Below are 15,902 nucleotides of genomic sequence, written 5' to 3'. Positions count from 1 at the left end.
TAATAAAATAACATCTGGATTCTAGGCCTGTCAAAAACATCTACTTTACAGTTAATTTGGAGCAGAATAAATAATGTTAATACATAATTGTGTCCTGCTGTTTATCTTTTTGTTCTTAAAATACATTAAAACAATGGAAAGGCCATATTTCACGTACTTGCAAATGATGAATGAATGATTAATTCGATTTTTTTAATCAGCCCTACTGTATACACATTTTGTACAAAGTTGTATCACAATACCCCAGTTTGTAATAATTTATTAGTACTACATCATTCATACAGTGCTGAATAAACGGCTTGAATTATGTTCATTTTTTTTCTTCCAAGATGTCGCCAAGACGTCGCCATGCAACTGGCATGTTGCGTGTTTTGGTGATTTATCCCTGATGAGCCAAAGCGCCTGCAAACTCCACCAGGGTGCGTGTGGGTCTTCCAGACATGCCCTTCCTCAGATAGGGGATTTCATCTTTGTTACTCATCACCCCGGCGATGTCCAGGTGAGCCCAATGCGGGGACGTGACAAACTCTTTGAGGAAGGCGGCGGCCGTGCACGCTCCGCCGGACCTGCAAGGGAACTCGTTGCACAGTTAAAAACTTCCTCCGCCGCTCCCATCGCAGAGGTGGCCAGATACGTACCGGCTGTACTTGCCGATGTTGTTGAGGTCTGCCAGCTGGCAGTCGGTCACCTGTTTGGTGTAGTGCTGGAACAGAGGCATCCGCCACACCCGGTCGCCTGTCACCACGCTAGCCTGCACACACGCAGTCTGTGTGTCACACGGGAAGCGCCGGGGGAAGCGTGTGTCTGTTTCTACCGCAGACCTTGTGTAGCTCCTCCCACAGCCAATCAGAGTTGGTGAAGACTCCGGTCGCTGCCGATCCCAGCGCAACATCCATTGCACCTTGGAGACCCATTTCAAGTTAACGTATGCTCACAAACAACTACAATGTATCACACCAGACATCTGGAGTGTTATTTCTGTGGAGGTGGGCAATCTAACGGGGTAGCCGGCAAACCGGAGTCGAACAAAAATGTGTCAAAATTCAAAATGTTGTCCCTATTGAGATCCCATTTGGTGCCATGATGATTCTAAAGGCTTGAAATGAATGGAGCCGACGTACGAGCACCGACTCCGTAAGGACATGTAAACATTGCACCTGTCAATGTGGCCACGTTGACAACAGCTCTGGGGTTGAAGGTGTGTGCGTAACAAAGTGCGTCAGCCAGGATCAGTCTTCCCTCCGCATCCGTGTTGTCAACCTGCACAAGCAACATCATCACCAGAGGAACAGGAATGGAAATGTACGCATGCCAGGTCCACATACCTGGATGGTTTTTCCATTCTTGGCCGTGACCACATCACCCGGTTTGGTGGCCTTTCCGCTGGGCATGTTCTCACACAGCGGGGCCAGACCTGGTGGGGGTCACACACACACACACACACACATTCAATATCAACTATCACTCATACTGACTGGCGCCTGTAAAGATGCCCACCAATGATGTTGAGCGGCAGTTTGAGGGACGCCGCCGTGATGACGGACGCGCACACGGTGGCGGCTCCGCCCATGTCGGCCCGCATCATATCCATGGAGGCGGAAGGCTTGAGAGAAATGCCGCCGCTGCAGAGAGAAAATGTATGCAAACGGTGCAAACACACATGTGCTGTGCTGCGCTTACCTGTCGAAGGTGATGCCCTTGCCCACGAGGAGCAGCGGGGCCTGCTTGCTGTCGGGGGACCCGTTGTAATGCAGCTCCAGGAAGACGGGGGGCTCCTCTGAGCCCTTGGACACGCTGAGGAACGCTCCCATGCCTTGCTCTTCTATCCATGCCTGGGATCTGAACGTGTGCATCAGTAGGGTGTGGGCTATTTTTTCTTACCATCCAGTATGCATATTTCATATTTGTAATATTTGTCATATTTAATACAGAGCTGTGATTCTATTGTGAAATGATGCGTGGTTAAATGAGGCTTCATGACCTCCGCCAAGTGCAGCACAGAGGTTGTTTTGATAACTTCAAAAGTTCTGAGTGGATTTGGTTGAAGTCTTCAGGAATTGTGGGAAATGGGAAAGCCTTCCCTGTATATTGTGCTATCATGCTAGGTGGTAGCATCTGAATACTAGCATTTTTAGCTCTTTCCTGTGTAGACACTTGTATGAACACGTAACACCATCAGGCTAGGTGTTAGCATACTAACATTAGCATAGGAGCATTTTTATCCATTTCATAGGTAGCCACTATTATGCTAGGTGTAATGTTCGAATGCTAGCAGTTTTACAATTTTCATGGGTCGACACATAAAAACACTTCACTAGGAATCTAAATACGTAGATAAAATGTAGGACAAATATTTATGCTGTAAATCACAATGTGGGGGGGGGGGGGGGGGGGTATGGAACTTGGTGCCTTTTCCAGTTCAGTCATTTATACAGCCTACTGGGCAGGTTTCTATTGGCCAATGGGGCTGCTGTAATCTGCCTAGCAACTGTAATCTCAGTCATAAATCAGCAATAAACAAACCTCTTGTGCACTACGACCCGGTTGCCATGCTGCACTAACTTCTCTTGGATGGTGTTGGCAAAAGCAGTGGGTGTGATGTGATTGGCCGGGGCTTCCATGAGGAGGCGGGCCAGGTTTTGTCCTTCTGCATACAGGACTCCTTTCGCCCACGCTGTCGAGTCGGCACTAAGTTCAAGCACACACACACAAGACATTGGCTGACGTGACATTCCCTTAACACTGCATGGTAAGAGTGAAAAAAGTTCTCCTCCCATTCCATGTGGAAGTGGTCATTTTTTTGTTTTTTAAGTTTAGAAGAAATTAACTTGAGGCTAACAAGTTAGCTTGCGGCATTTCACGTCCCTGCAGCGTAAGAGTTGCATTGTGTTGTAAACAATGAATAATAGGAGTGACTGTGGGGGTGTTATTTCATGTCTACAGGGCTCTAATGAAGGTAAAAAGTGTATTTAGGAAGTCAAACTGCTTTCCTATGCCTTAACTATGAAAACGTTCCAAGATTGAATCTTATATTGCAGCAAATCATTGAAGGCAGTCAGGTTAAACAAGGAAGTATATATTAATATAATAATGTATTTCTACACCAGCCCCAGTACATGCATTCCCTCTGACAGACACATGGTACTCTCTGCAGTTGAGAAAACTATTTGAGTCAGGATGGTGGTGAAGGAGTCCTAATTCTATTTTACAGCAGATCTACCTTTCATGAGGTTGCACGCTCACTTTGGACTTCTTCTTGGACTTCAGCTGGTCGTACTGAAACAAGCCCAGAAGGGCGCCCTCTGCTGCCGACTGGGCATGGCCGCAGCCGTCCACCTCCACACTCGTCACCTCCAGTTCCTGGAGCGCCTGGCAGCCGGCTGAAAAGACCAAAGAACATCTGTCAACCGTGTCACAAACGTTAGCGTCATATCCTCAACGTGAGACAAGCACAGCGTCTTACCTGACACGGCTTGGCGGATGTTCTCCTTGGCGGTGTCCCAGTTCTCTGCCCCGCAGACGCCTGCTGTGATGTCATCCAGACCCACCACAGCCACGCACGGGAAGTCCTGGCAAAAACGCCATGAGTCTGGAAGTCTGGCTTTCTTCTAACGCTACTATTTTCTTACCTTGTGGATTCCGTAGAAGACTCTGCTTTTTCCCTTCCGGAGAGCCGGTCCGGAACTGTGGCAACAGAAGATCGTGTTATCCTCTTTCCATTCTGGAGCAGAGCACTGTTACAAATTTATAAGAACGTCTTCTGGTGTCCTACAAAGCTAAAATCCACCTCTGTTCACAATGGTTATGTTCCAAGAACCCAAGCAAATGCAAAATGGATGCACCCACAAAAAACCCTACAAATTATTTGATTAAAAATAACATTTTAAATGGAGTTTGACAAATGAAAAAACAATTCCAGGTGTAATGTGCTATTTGCAGTTATTCTTGTATCATTTTTTGCATGTGAAACTTCAATTATTGTCAATTAAATGTATTTTGAGTTAACATTTTTGGGTGTCGAACTGATTAATTGAAGTTACATTACTTTCTATAGGTAATTTTGCTTTGGTTAGAGTACATTTTGGTTTAAGGAAGGGTCAATTGCGTTAACCAAAGCACCACTGTACAGGGAAACACAACTTCAATCCCTTTCTACTTACATATAAGTATTTTATGCATTCTTTTGATCATTTAAAGAGTCGATGTATGATTAGGACTTAGTACGAATACGTTGAGAAAGAGGATGCATTAACAAACATTTTGAGCAGTTCGGAGAGTTTCCCAGACACTTGGCGGTCAAAACCTGCTGCGGCCTCCGTCAGTTGAAGGCTGCCCTCCTTCCCCTTCTTCTGGAACACTCCCAGCACCAAACCCTACATAGAAATAAACACGATTTAGCTTGTGCACAGCAACCGCAAAGCATCTAGAGGCTGAAATGCTAATGCTAATGTGCATGCTAGCTTATATGTTCGCTCCTACGACTCACTTTTCTGTCCATCTGGAGACTTTCTGAGGAACAAAATGAGCGACAGGACTTCGTCCTCACCACAGCAAAGACGGATCTCCGCAGAAGTAACATGGTTACCTGGAGATCATGGAGGAGCAAAGTACAAATGACGGCAACTCAAAAGTGTTAAAGGTCGTCGACAAGTGTTGTCACAGCAGCAGCATGGAGCCAGCTGGAAGGCGCTTGCTTGTGACGTCATCCACTAGCGACTACGTCTACTACTTTTGTTTACATTTTATTATTTACGTCAAAATAATATAAACACGACTTAATTAAGATAAAATCAAATGTCTCTATACCTACTGTATATGTAGTTAGAACATCAACATATATCATGTCAATTTACAATAAAAACTTCGTAAAAAAGTCGTAAATTTAACAGAAAAAAAGTGGTGCTTCCCTGACGCCTACCTGGGAAGCTTGTTGTCCCACAGGGAAGCTAAGTGTTATTGGTGTCATTGTCCATCCATCCGTTTTCTATACCGCTTATCCTAGCTAGGACCGAGGATGTATGCTGGAACCTATTAGTGTCATTGTTATTCCACTAATGCCTTGTCCTCAAAACACTAGTTGTGTGTGGAAGTGTCCACTCGTCCAGCCTTATGACAGTGGCGCCATCACAGGGCTCTCCAAGGGGTCTCTCCAAGGGGTTTCTCCAAGGGGTTTCTCCAAGGGGTCTCTCCAAGGGGTCTCTCCACGGGATTTCTCCAAGGGGTGTCTCCAAGGGGTCTCTCCAAGAGGTCTCTCCAAGGGGTTTCCCCAAGGGGTCTCACAAAAAAAAATTGCTGGCCTTTCCTTTGTTTTTGTCAAAGTATCTTTAATAGTGATGGAGGTTGGACACAAATGCACTATTAAGCTAACTCATTCTAAACCATGCAGCAAATTCACTCAAGTTTGTGTCAAATAGTACAAAATTGGTTTCCCACACAAAAACATGATTTTTCAGGAAGTTGGCAACCCTACTCCACTCTGGCCATTTATGCTCCGGTTATAACAGACTCAGGTCCGTTGGCTCTGCTCGTACGGTTTGTTTAATCACGTGTGGATGCAGTTCACCCAACCAAGACCAGAACCCACAGGCAGCCCAAACCTCCTGACAGATGGGTCTCGGTCCGCCTGCCAGTGGACTCCAGTCCTGAGTGTGAACAGCGACGCGAACGCAAACCATCCATCCATCAATTTTCTACCGCTTATCCTCACGAGGGTCGCGGGCATGCTGGAGCCTATCCCAGCTGTCTTGGGGCGAGAGGCGGGGTCCACCCTGGACTGGTGGCCAGCCAATCACAGCAGTGTTTGTCGTGATTCCGCATCTAAAGTACTTGGCATTATTGCAGAGGGAAATCTACACAGCATCTATGACGACAAATCAGAAAGACCACATCACTGGCACCATCATATCAGTAGAGCAGGTCCAGAGCTGAGATGGTGGGCTCCTCTGGCATCTTGACTTCCGGCTTAGGCAGCTTGATGCGACTCATCGCCACCACTCCGCAGACAGCGATGTGCGTCGCAACGCTGGCGACGCTCAGCCAGAAGGACCAGTCCACGCTGTCGTCCAGGACGACCAGGACAAAGAGGTTTTCCTGGTAGTTGGCCACGCGCTCTGTGAGATTGTGGTGCCTCAGGGCCGCCAGGAAGCAGAGCACTGCCAGGGTGCCGAACAGCGCTGCGGGGAGAAAATATGGAGGATGGCCATGCCGATAATGAACGGATGTTGTCTTGCAAGCAAACAAAGAGTTGAATGTCGCTCACCAGCGATGGCGTTCCAGAGGTAGAGTCCCTTGTGACCCTTGATGCTCTGGTAGGGGACTCTGCGTGCGTTGTAGATGCTGAAGGACAGGCTGACCAGCGCGAAGCACACGGCCGCCAGCAGGAAGAGGATGACCATCACGTGAAGGCCACCGTTCAACGTGCGCACGAGCTTCGGGAAGACTGCATGAACAAACACGCAAATACACACATCACAAAAACATTATCAATAAGCGTCAACAAGCACATGCAGTAAGAATTGAAATAACGATGCTATAAAGCCTGTGCAATGTTCAGGAAACAGAAGAAATAATTATGTGAAAGGGAATTGTGACGTCATACTGATAAATCCGATAACATCGAAAGTAGTACCGATAACCCAGGCGAGATTACCCATACTGTGCCACCAGGGTGAGCAAATCAAGCGCCCCTGAGCTCACGTGGAAACAAAGATTGCACCAAATGCTCTGCATCGCTCTCACATGCTGTACCTCAAGATGATCACTAGATGGCAGTATTGTAAAGCAGTGTTTACTTTATAACAAGATGATGCATTCCCTTTCCATGCCACCCATCCTCACTGGGGTGGTTATGAAAGTTGCCTTTGTCAGAATAAAAAGTAGAATTGTTCCAGATGTCTGATGCCCCCGAGTGCTTATTATATTGAAATACAAGAAGACCAATGTGTACTGGATCTGGCAAGGACTGCGGTCACATCCACTGTACCTTTGCTAACACTTACTGTGGATTTTGGAGCGTCTGGTGCCGAGTCCACACCTCTTCGTCTTCCCTCCCCGGAACAGACCATAGTACACGTCTCCGGTGAACAGATCCAACTCGGGGTTGGACGCGTTGACGATCTCGGCCCCGGTTTTGCACAAGATGCTTCCGGTGACCCACCGCTCCGTGGACAGGGCCACGAGCAGCAGGGCCACGGAGCCGACACACAGCACCGAGGCGCCCGAGAAGCTTATCCGTTTCCACAGCGAAGGCATCCTACCACGACGAAGCCATGTCTCCCCGGGAGAGGGATCACGACGCCGGGGAGCGACCTCGCACAGCCCCCGTCCACCACCATGAGTTTACTGTGTATAAATTAAAGTTAAATTAGAAAGGGAATGGCCATCGTGCTAATCCCAGTCAGAGGCGTTGCTTCTGTGAGTCATTGGCGAGGAGAAACCGAATCTATGGCGGTCAAAGGGATCCCTTTCTGGGAGAAACTCAATCCTGCCTGCCTGGTCCTCTTTTTTCAGCCCAGCATCCGTACGAAGGCTATAAATCAATAAATAACCTTTCCAAGTGCATCATATAATTGCTGACCTTATTAAAACCATAGCAGCATGCTTAATTTGTGTCAGCATGACACATGACACAAACTTGATTGGACATTTCATGTTGTAAAAATATGTAATAAATAAAAATATATATAATAATATAAATGTATTATATATATTTTATATAATAATAATACAAATAAATAATCGAAATGACATCAATTGGCATAAAAGCATAAATTATAACTGTCCCTGCTAACTAAGCTGGCATTTGTAGAAAACTAAATATTAGATGATCTATTTAAAAACATTTGATAAAATTTAGTAAAACTCAAAGAGTTTCAAGAGTTCCTGGCGACCCCTGGTGACCCCGCTGAGCCACTACGGACGTCATGACGTCACGCCGCGACGCACGCTGCCTGGCAGCGGCTCAGAAACCCCTTCGGTCAAAGATGGCGGACTCGCAGTCGACGAGTCTGGGGGAGGATACGGAGAAGGAGGGTAGGGAGCGCTCCGCCTGGAAGTCACCGACAATCGAGGGGGGCAAGGGGAGCAAAAGCGGCGGCCACAACAAGGCAAAGAAAGGCAACTTGTCAGGTGAGGCCGCCGGTCCGGCTAGCGGCTGGAGCCTTCCCCCTTCCCCTTCCCCGCTTTGACAGCTAGCAAGCCGGCCGAGGGTCTGTTGTCCGGGATTAGGAGATGTTTATCGGGGGTGGTCCAGTGAGATGCTCCTGAGGGAAACCGCACATTAGAGCTCGGGTAGCGGGTTCCTTGGAGGAGCTGGTGCCGTTCTATACTGTTAGCATCCTCTTACCTACAGTACAGCAGAGCATGGCTGCTTGGGTACACTTGCATGAACTAGTATGTCAACAACATGCTCCATTATGTCAACAATGGGGAAATGCACTCGTCCACCTTAAAATAGTATACTACTACAGTATTTTACTATTTTTTTTATTCGTTGTGTACTGTTCGTTTTTGCAGGGGGTTCTATGTGGAGCTTCACAATGCAAAAAGAAGAAACTAGAGTGAGACTAAACATTTTTTGAGTAAGCAGTCTATTGCAAACAAGCATGAAAGTGAAATAGGCCGGACCACTAGGACCATATAGGGAAACCCTAAACCCTAACCACCTAAAACAAAAATGCAATGCTGGAAAAAGGAGTGAGAAACGAGTAGCTGTGCCGTTCTTTGTTGTTTGATGCCAGTGATTCCAGGAGGCTGGTGGGAATGTTGCTTCACAGAGGGCCTCCACTCTGGAGCTGATGTCCATCCTTCCTTGCTTTCCATCCCTAAATGTTCTCCATTGGGTTGTACTGTTTGGTCCCTGCAGATTTGTCTCTGGTCAGGTTTGTAACTACGGAGCTGACCAGGGGTTACTTCCTGGAGCACAACGAGGCCAAATATACGGAGCGTCGGGAGCGAGTGTACACCTGCTTACGCATCCCCAAGGAGCTGGAGAAGGTGACGCAATCACACGGGAGGTCAGCCATAGACGTGTCACACGTAAACATTTGTCCTGCGCTTTCTCTGTCCGCTTAGTTGATGACCTTCGGCTTCTTCCTGTGTCTGGATGCCTTTCTCTACGTCTTCACTCTGTTGCCCCTCCGAGTGCTGCTGGCCCTGCTGCAGCTCATCACGCTGCCGTGCTGCGGCCTCGGGTAGGTCCTTGCCAAGCTGCTGTGGTTGTGCTAGCGTAGATGTTTGACCAAATATGGCACCCATGAGTGAAAGTAGATATCGTTATGTGATTCCCAAAGTAGTTCCTTCGGTGATGTCGAAGAACGTTTGTCTTTGCAACCTGAGCGCCACTCAGCCCCCCTTCATTTTATTGTGTTTTTAGAGGCACCCGCCTGCTCCAGCCGGCACAGGTCTGCGACGTCCTGAAGGGCTTCATCATGGTGCTGTGTTACTCCATGATGAGCTACGTGGACTACGCCATGATGTACCACCTCATCCGGGGCCAGTCGGTCATCAAGCTCTACATCATCTACAACATGCTGGAGGTACGCTGTGATTGGTCACCTGTGAACCTCCTCTTCATTGTCTACCTCTTCTTATGACTCTTTTTTTTTGTCAGGTAGCGGACCGCCTCTTCTCATCTTTTGGCCAGGACATCCTGGACGCGCTGTACTGGACGGCCACGGAACCCAAAGAGAAGAAGAGGGCGCACATAGGCGTCATCCCCCACTTTCTCATGGCCGTGCTCTACGTCTGTATCCTTACACAGAACCTACTTCATTCTATTGGCTCACCTGCAATGCGCCTGTCACCACAACAAATCGTAACTGCCCTACAAAGTATTGGCGATCATCGATATTATCTATATTTTTTTAATTAGAATGATTGTCATGGTAGATGTAATTCACAGTTGAACCACCAGATGGTACGCTAGTATAGTGTACCTGTGGGAGCCACATTAGCCACCCTATACTGTAGACGCACACGCACCATCCGCCAAACACCCCCAGCATCCACCGAAAGGCTACACCTTCCCTGTGATGCAGCGAGCGCGCCCCACCCTGCCCTGCACCGCCCCACCCTATACATTTACTTCATCAAACACCCCAGCAAGAGGCCCTGCAGCACATCCATATGGAACTGCGGCATTCGGCTTAGAAACTATCGCTTTGTGCCTTCATTCATATTCACGCTTGCTAGCTTACCTGCTCACGGCTAGCCCTCTGTCTGCGTATCCGCTCACTGGTAGCCCCGCCTCCAACCGTTTTTTTATCCTTCCTATCATGGTGACAACCACCAGGGCCGTATCTGACCCTAAACGTGCCATCATCTCGTCCATGATGTGGTTTTAGTTCAGCATTTCTTTCCGAGATGGTGGATTTTCTTTTCCTCTTAACGTGCTCCCTTGCAGTTCTCCACGCCATCCTCATCATGGTCCAGGCCACCACGCTCAACGTGGCCTTCAACTCCCACAACAAGTCTCTCCTCACCATCATGATGTCCAACAACGTGAGTACTACTTATCGGCTAGATATACATACGTACATTGGCGGGGGGATTATGACCTCTTCCCCTACCTAAGTTTAAAAAATTACACCTTTGTTTGTTTGTCATCATATTAGCATAGCACACATGTCTGTGTGCTGCCCTGGTAATAATTTTCATGGACAGAATTTCTAGGCCAGTCCAGGTTTATACCCCGCCTCCCGCCCCAAGTCAGCTGGGATAGGCTCCAGCATACCCCCACCCTAGTGAGGATAAGCAGGAGAGAAAATGGATGGATGGAATTTCTTGTGTATTACATCCTTTTCACTCTGATGCCTTCCCGTCTCTACCTGTAACTATTTACTAATCCCACACCGTGGAAGCTAACCAAGAATGTTCACCTTTATCCTGGCATCTCCCTTTTTGTCTCCTTCCAGTTTGTGGAGATCAAAGGAAGCGTGTTCAAGAAGTTTGAGAGGAACAACCTTTTCCAGATGTCAAACAGCGGTGAGCGAGACCGTCCTCATCTATCACGGCTAATTGGCTCCAGGCCCGACCGTGATAAGTGAATTTTCAGTATTACATTTTCAAAAGACATCACCTCCAGGTGGTGTCTGCTTCCGATGATATGGACTGATTTTTCAAGGCACACGGATTATTGTGGTCTAGGGCTATATAGACATGCTACATGCCGAAAGAAATATTAGATTATCGTCTCTCATCAGGAAGAAAAAGTTTGTTTTTACCTTTTTGCGTTCTTTAATAATCAGCAGTAAATATCAGCTTTTTGTGAAAAGCAGAAGTAGTAGTAGTAGTACTTTAACTCAAATTTAGCCATATATGGTATATTAGCCTAAACAGCTATGACATATGACAATAATGTATTTGAGATGTAGGACACCATCAACTATTATTACTACTACTACTACTACTACTACTACTACTACTACTACTACTACTACTACTACTACTTCAGGAGAAGCCAGACATGCGGGCGCTGCCCCACATTGGGATGAATTTGATGACAGTTTGGAGTCATGTGATACCCTTGGCTTTGACTGACAATACTTAGGTTGCATTCAGGGACCATTCTTGGCAGTGAATGAGTTCATGAAGAACAGTTTGAAAAAGATCAGAGTGGGGTAGCCATGTTTGAAGGGCCATTGTGGTTTTGGACTTGAGCAAAGGAGCATGTGACACACGCATGCCGCATGTGCTAAGTAGGTTAAGCCAGGATGGCGTTTGTTTGTTCCCACAGACATAAAAGAGAGGTTCACCAACTACATCCTCCTGCTCATCGTCTGCCTCAGAAACATGGAGCAGTTCTCCTGGAACCCGGGTAACTACGGCAACCTACACGAATCCACATCCATGGGCGACCCCCGCTGTGTTGCTGAACTAAACATACACAATAGGCACACAGGTGTTGGGGTGCACCTGTCAATCAGTCATCTTCATCTACACTTCCAATTTTGGGGGGGGGGGGCTTTCCTGTTCCCTGTTCCTGTTCCCTGTGTACAAAGCAATGGTTACCAACCAAGCGTGACGGGGGTGGCTTTCCCACAGGAGGGACTCATTTTATTTTCTACGTTTCTCTTCCTTCTCAGACCACCTGTGGGTGCTATTTCCCGACGTCGCCATGGTGATGGCCTCCGAGGTGGCGGTGGACGTGGTCAAGCACGCGTTCATCACCAAATTCAACGACATCAGCGCCGATGTGAGTACCTTTTGGTCTGTACACTACATGGTATCACCACGTTATTGTTATACCCTACATCAGGGGTGTTAATTAACTATTAACATTTTTTGTAATTACCTCCACATTACTCCACATTTCCCTTCTTTGGTACTGCGATGGTAGAATGGCATATGAGGCAAACGCACTTCGAAAAAGACATTGTGAAAAAAAAGTCCACCTCCCATTCCGTATGGAAGTGATATGTTTTTGCCTCTTTTACTTGGTCCAGCTCCTTCACTCATTTTAGTGACCATAAACTTTAGCGAGGGCTTAAAATCTGACGCAATTCGCCGACTAGCTTAGCACTTTGCATCGTTGTTTACGCATGAGCGGTGACCTAAAGGTCAAAATTCAGTTGTCATCTGACTGGTTGTCCTGTATGTCAATCAAGTAACGGGGATGGCTGATAGGCTGACATCGTAAGTTCTGCTGCACTTACAGACGTTGTTTGATTTGATTGGTCGCCCGAAGGGCAACATTCAGTTGTCATCTGAATGGCTGCCCTGTATATCAATCAAGTGACGGCATTGATGCTAGGATGATATTTTTTTAATGTCACACTGCGATCGACCAGCGATCGACCAGTACCACCTCCGCGATCGACTTAATGAGCACCCCTGCGCTACATGATATCACCACATTATTATGATACATGTACACAACATGGTATCACTATGCGCTATCATTATACATGTACACTACATGGTATCACGTTATTATTATACATATACACTACATGGTATCACTATGCACTATTATACATGTACACTACATGGTATCACTCTGCGTTATTATTATACATGTACACTACATGGTACCACGTTAGACTGTTAAGCAGTCCATGATATCTGACCTATTATGTTGCTGTAGACTCCATGATAACACGATAGAAATAACATGTTAGAGTAGTCAGTGTACAGCCAGTGTAGCCGTAGAGAAGACGTATGTGCTGAAAAGGAGCGGATACAGCCATTGTTTTGTTAAACAGCAGTGACTATAAAGACAGCTGCGTCACTGTTTGGCGCTGCACGAGTGCTGCATGAGTGCTGCCGGCAATGGAGAGCGTCGTGCATGAATTGCCACTGTATGAAAAAGCCGAGATGTGATGTGTTCCCCTTTCTGTCTTTCATGCCTCAGGTGTACGGGGAGTACCGAGCCAGCCTCGCCTTCGACCTCGTCAGCAGTCGACAGAAAAATGTACACCGCAAACGTCAACACGTAGACCGCTGATGTGTCTTAATGTGTGTGTGCATTAATGTGTGCGTGTGTGTGTGTGTGTGTGTGTGTAGGCCTACACAGACTACAGCGACTCTGTCTCCAGAAGAATGGGCTTCATTCCTCTTCCCCTAGCGCTCCTGGTTGGTATCATCGTCATCCGGACTCGATGGCGTGATGTATTTCCTGTCATGTGTTTCTTCTCCCCAGCTGATCCGAGTGGTGAGCAGCTCCGTGAAGATCCAGGGCTCGCTCTCCTTCATGTGTGTGCTGCTCTTCTACTTTGGGTAAATGGAAGCCAGGCTGCTCGCTTGCACTTTTTTTTATTTCAGTTGAAATGGAGAATCCTTGCTTGACCCGTTGTCGTTGGAGCAGGCTGATCACCCTGAAGGTGCTCAACAGCATCGTCCTGCTCGGAACGTCCTGCGTCTTCGTCAAAGAGGCCCACATGGAGGAGAAGCTCTTCCACCCTCCGCCCTCCGCCGTCTCCAGTCGCGTCAACTCCAGGGCCAATCGCAGCAAAGCGCCCCAGGCCGCGCCCCAGCCAGGTAGTGCACTCGCACACACACACACACACACACACACACACACACACACACACACACACTGACAAGCTCCAGCCATCAATTACCAATAGTAATTTTATTATTATTACTATTATTCCAATTCCAACTAATTTTTCTGATTTTTTTTTTGAAAAAAGGAGAAATTAATCCCATTTTTTTTTGTTTCAAAAATATGAAAAATACATTTAGGGTTAAAGAAATACAACAAGCTTTCAGCTCATTGAAACAAAATACATTTATAATAAAGATTTGGGGTTTAAAAAAACTAAAAATGCATTTGGGGGTTTTATTTACCTTATTTTACATTTTCTTCCCCCCAAAAAGATGAATGAATTGGGGATTTAGCTGCAAGCTACTAAAAATGAAAAATAATCATTTTTTAAGAAAGGGTTTAAAAACAAAAACAAACCAAAAAGATTTTGGTGTTTTTATTTGCTGCAAGCAAAAACAAAGCAAAATCAATTTTCCTGTCTCGTGGCTCAACTATTTTGTTCCTAAACGATGAATCCCCGACCCCCCCCCCCCATTTCCTGCAGACGCCGGCACAGACAAAGGAGGAATCCCGCTGGCGTCGGTCAGCCCCCAGCCGGCGCACGTACCGGAAGTCCCCGCCCCGGCCACGCTCCCTAAGAGCGACTCTGACATTTTCCTCACCACCCCTGACGAGGACGAGGACGATATCGTCAAAATCGTCAACATGGACACGGGCCTGGACGAGGACGTGCTCGCGCGTAGAACGCCCAAAAAGGACCTGCTGGAGATAGACCGCTTCACCATCTGTGGCAACCGCATCGACTGAACGCCGTCAGGACCTGGGGGAAGGGGTGGGGAGGGGGCCGCCGACCCGGAAGCGAGCCACGGGTCAGGGCTCCGTGCCCCCCCAGCTCAGCCAATGGCTATTTATGCTGACATTACTGCTGACAGAAGCCGGCAGGGGCATGAAGCTCTTCCGACAGGACGTCCCGGCCGGGCAGGTGGACCGCCAGGAGTCCGTCCGGCTCACGGACCCGCCGCCAAGTGTGGCGTGGAGCGTAAAGCGTCTGCTACAGAGAGAAAAGGTGCAGACTGCTGTGATGTCACAGCCGCGCTGGGTTTGCTAAAGCACAATCCACAGACACTTCTTACATTTCAAATGTTTTTTTTAGTGAAAATCTGTGTTTTTACTGACAATGGCGGGTGAAAGACGATTAGAGACAGGAAGTGTAACCTTCGTAGACCGTGCATGGTAACTTATCAATTGACTGCAGTTGCTTTGACCCGCACCGCATCGTAAGAATGACAAACAATATGGGACCATCCTGAAAACTGGAGGAAAATGGAACTTTCAACTCAAGAGAAATTGAAGGAAATAAAAATAAAAAATCCCCGCTAAGAACCAATTATTTTCCACCAAATGACCCGTCCCCCAATGGTGGGCACCCCTACCAATTCCTGGGAAATAAATGCATCCTTTCTCCAGTGGTTTGCCAAGCCCATCAGAGCATCTAGGAACATTAAGAAAAATTAAGACCTAAATTTACGAGAAAAAAAGTTTATAAAAATAAAAACACATTTTTTTAAAAATAAAGAAAAAAATGCAAAATTTCATGAGAATAATATATTTTATAAAATATTTTAATAACCGCATTTTAATAAAAAAAAATACAATGAAAAAAACATTATATGATGGAATAACATCCAAACACGACAACAACAAAGTCAAGCCAAAACATATATATGATAGAATAATTATATATGATATGATAAAAATTGTCGAAGAATATTGAAAAAGCAGTGAAAGCGGGTAAAAAAAACTAGATGTCAATTCACGGTAATAAAGGCAAAATATGAAGAGAAAAAAAGTTGAATTCTCATTAGAAAATAAGTTCATTTCAACAACAGCAAAGGTGATGCAAAGAGTGAAGTTG

The 15,902-nt window shown here is 46.7% G+C and overlaps 3 protein-coding genes across 3 annotated transcripts; 1 reads left to right on the top strand and 2 right to left on the bottom strand.

Moving 5' to 3' along the window:
* Window positions 1-191: 191 nt before the first annotated feature.
* lap3 (leucine aminopeptidase 3) lies at window positions 192-4,696 on the bottom strand. The gene is made up of 13 exons (XM_058074536.1): window positions 4,487-4,696; window positions 4,258-4,373; window positions 3,630-3,684; window positions 3,464-3,569; window positions 3,221-3,380; window positions 2,524-2,688; window positions 1,681-1,839; window positions 1,498-1,622; window positions 1,326-1,414; window positions 1,158-1,260; window positions 822-901; window positions 639-751; window positions 192-566 (listed from the first exon to the last, which is right to left on the bottom strand). Exons 1-13 carry the CDS (start codon window positions 4,577-4,579, stop codon window positions 380-382), a joined length of 1,551 nt encoding a protein of 516 aa, XP_057930519.1. The 5' UTR covers window positions 4,580-4,696; the 3' UTR covers window positions 192-379.
* Window positions 4,697-5,328: 632 nt separating this feature from the next.
* Window positions 5,329-7,487, bottom strand: clrn2 (clarin 2). The gene is made up of 3 exons (XM_058074537.1): window positions 6,999-7,487; window positions 6,260-6,439; window positions 5,329-6,173 (listed from the first exon to the last, which is right to left on the bottom strand). Exons 1-3 carry the CDS (start codon window positions 7,249-7,251, stop codon window positions 5,905-5,907), a joined length of 702 nt encoding a protein of 233 aa, XP_057930520.1. The 5' UTR covers window positions 7,252-7,487; the 3' UTR covers window positions 5,329-5,904.
* A 489-nt stretch (window positions 7,488-7,976) lies between these two features.
* Window positions 7,977-15,841, top strand: tapt1b (transmembrane anterior posterior transformation 1b). The gene is made up of 14 exons (XM_058074535.1): window positions 7,977-8,127; window positions 8,864-8,994; window positions 9,073-9,191; window positions 9,374-9,536; window positions 9,611-9,746; window positions 10,403-10,500; window positions 10,914-10,983; window positions 11,735-11,815; window positions 12,084-12,193; window positions 13,352-13,411; window positions 13,504-13,572; window positions 13,640-13,716; window positions 13,805-13,977; window positions 14,532-15,841. The coding sequence occupies exons 1-14, from the start codon at window positions 7,983-7,985 to the stop codon at window positions 14,792-14,794; spliced, it is 1,695 nt and encodes a 564-aa protein (XP_057930518.1). The 5' UTR covers window positions 7,977-7,982; the 3' UTR covers window positions 14,795-15,841.
* Window positions 15,842-15,902: the final 61 nt, after the last annotated feature.

The sequence above is a fragment of the Doryrhamphus excisus genome, chromosome 1, assembly GCF_030265055.1.
Source record: "Doryrhamphus excisus isolate RoL2022-K1 chromosome 1, RoL_Dexc_1.0, whole genome shotgun sequence".
Taxonomy (NCBI): Eukaryota; Metazoa; Chordata; class Actinopteri; order Syngnathiformes; family Syngnathidae; genus Doryrhamphus; species Doryrhamphus excisus.
Note: the sequence above shows the minus strand (reverse complement) of the source record. Positions and strands in the feature narration are given on the sequence as shown.

Excerpts from the sequence above, each read along its gene's own strand:
- lap3 (XM_058074536.1), bottom strand. The coding sequence starts at position 4,579 with ATGTTACTTCTGCGGAGATCCGTCTTTGCTGTGGTGAGGACGAAGTCC. Across the intron at positions 3,381-3,463 it reads CATCCGCCAAGCCGTGTCAG|CCGGCTGCCAGGCGCTCCAG; the intron begins GTAAGACGCTGT and ends TGGTCTTTTCAG. Across the intron at positions 2,689-3,220 it reads AGCGTGCAACCTCATGAAAG|TGCCGACTCGACAGCGTGGG; the intron begins GTAGATCTGCTG and ends GCTTGAACTTAG.
- clrn2 (XM_058074537.1), bottom strand. The coding sequence starts at position 7,251 with ATGCCTTCGCTGTGGAAACGGATAAGCTTCTCGGGCGCCTCGGTGCTG. Across the intron at positions 6,440-6,998 it reads CAGACGCTCCAAAATCCACA|TCTTCCCGAAGCTCGTGCGC; the intron begins GTAAGTGTTAGC and ends TTGTTCATGCAG. Across the intron at positions 6,174-6,259 it reads CCTCTGGAACGCCATCGCTG|CGCTGTTCGGCACCCTGGCA; the intron begins GTGAGCGACATT and ends TTCTCCCCGCAG.
- tapt1b (XM_058074535.1), top strand. The coding sequence starts at position 7,983 with ATGGCGGACTCGCAGTCGACGAGTCTGGGGGAGGATACGGAGAAGGAG. Across the intron at positions 10,984-11,734 it reads TTTCCAGATGTCAAACAGCG|ACATAAAAGAGAGGTTCACC; the intron begins GTGAGCGAGACC and ends TTGTTCCCACAG. Across the intron at positions 13,717-13,804 it reads GTGCTGCTCTTCTACTTTGG|GCTGATCACCCTGAAGGTGC; the intron begins GTAAATGGAAGC and ends TCGTTGGAGCAG.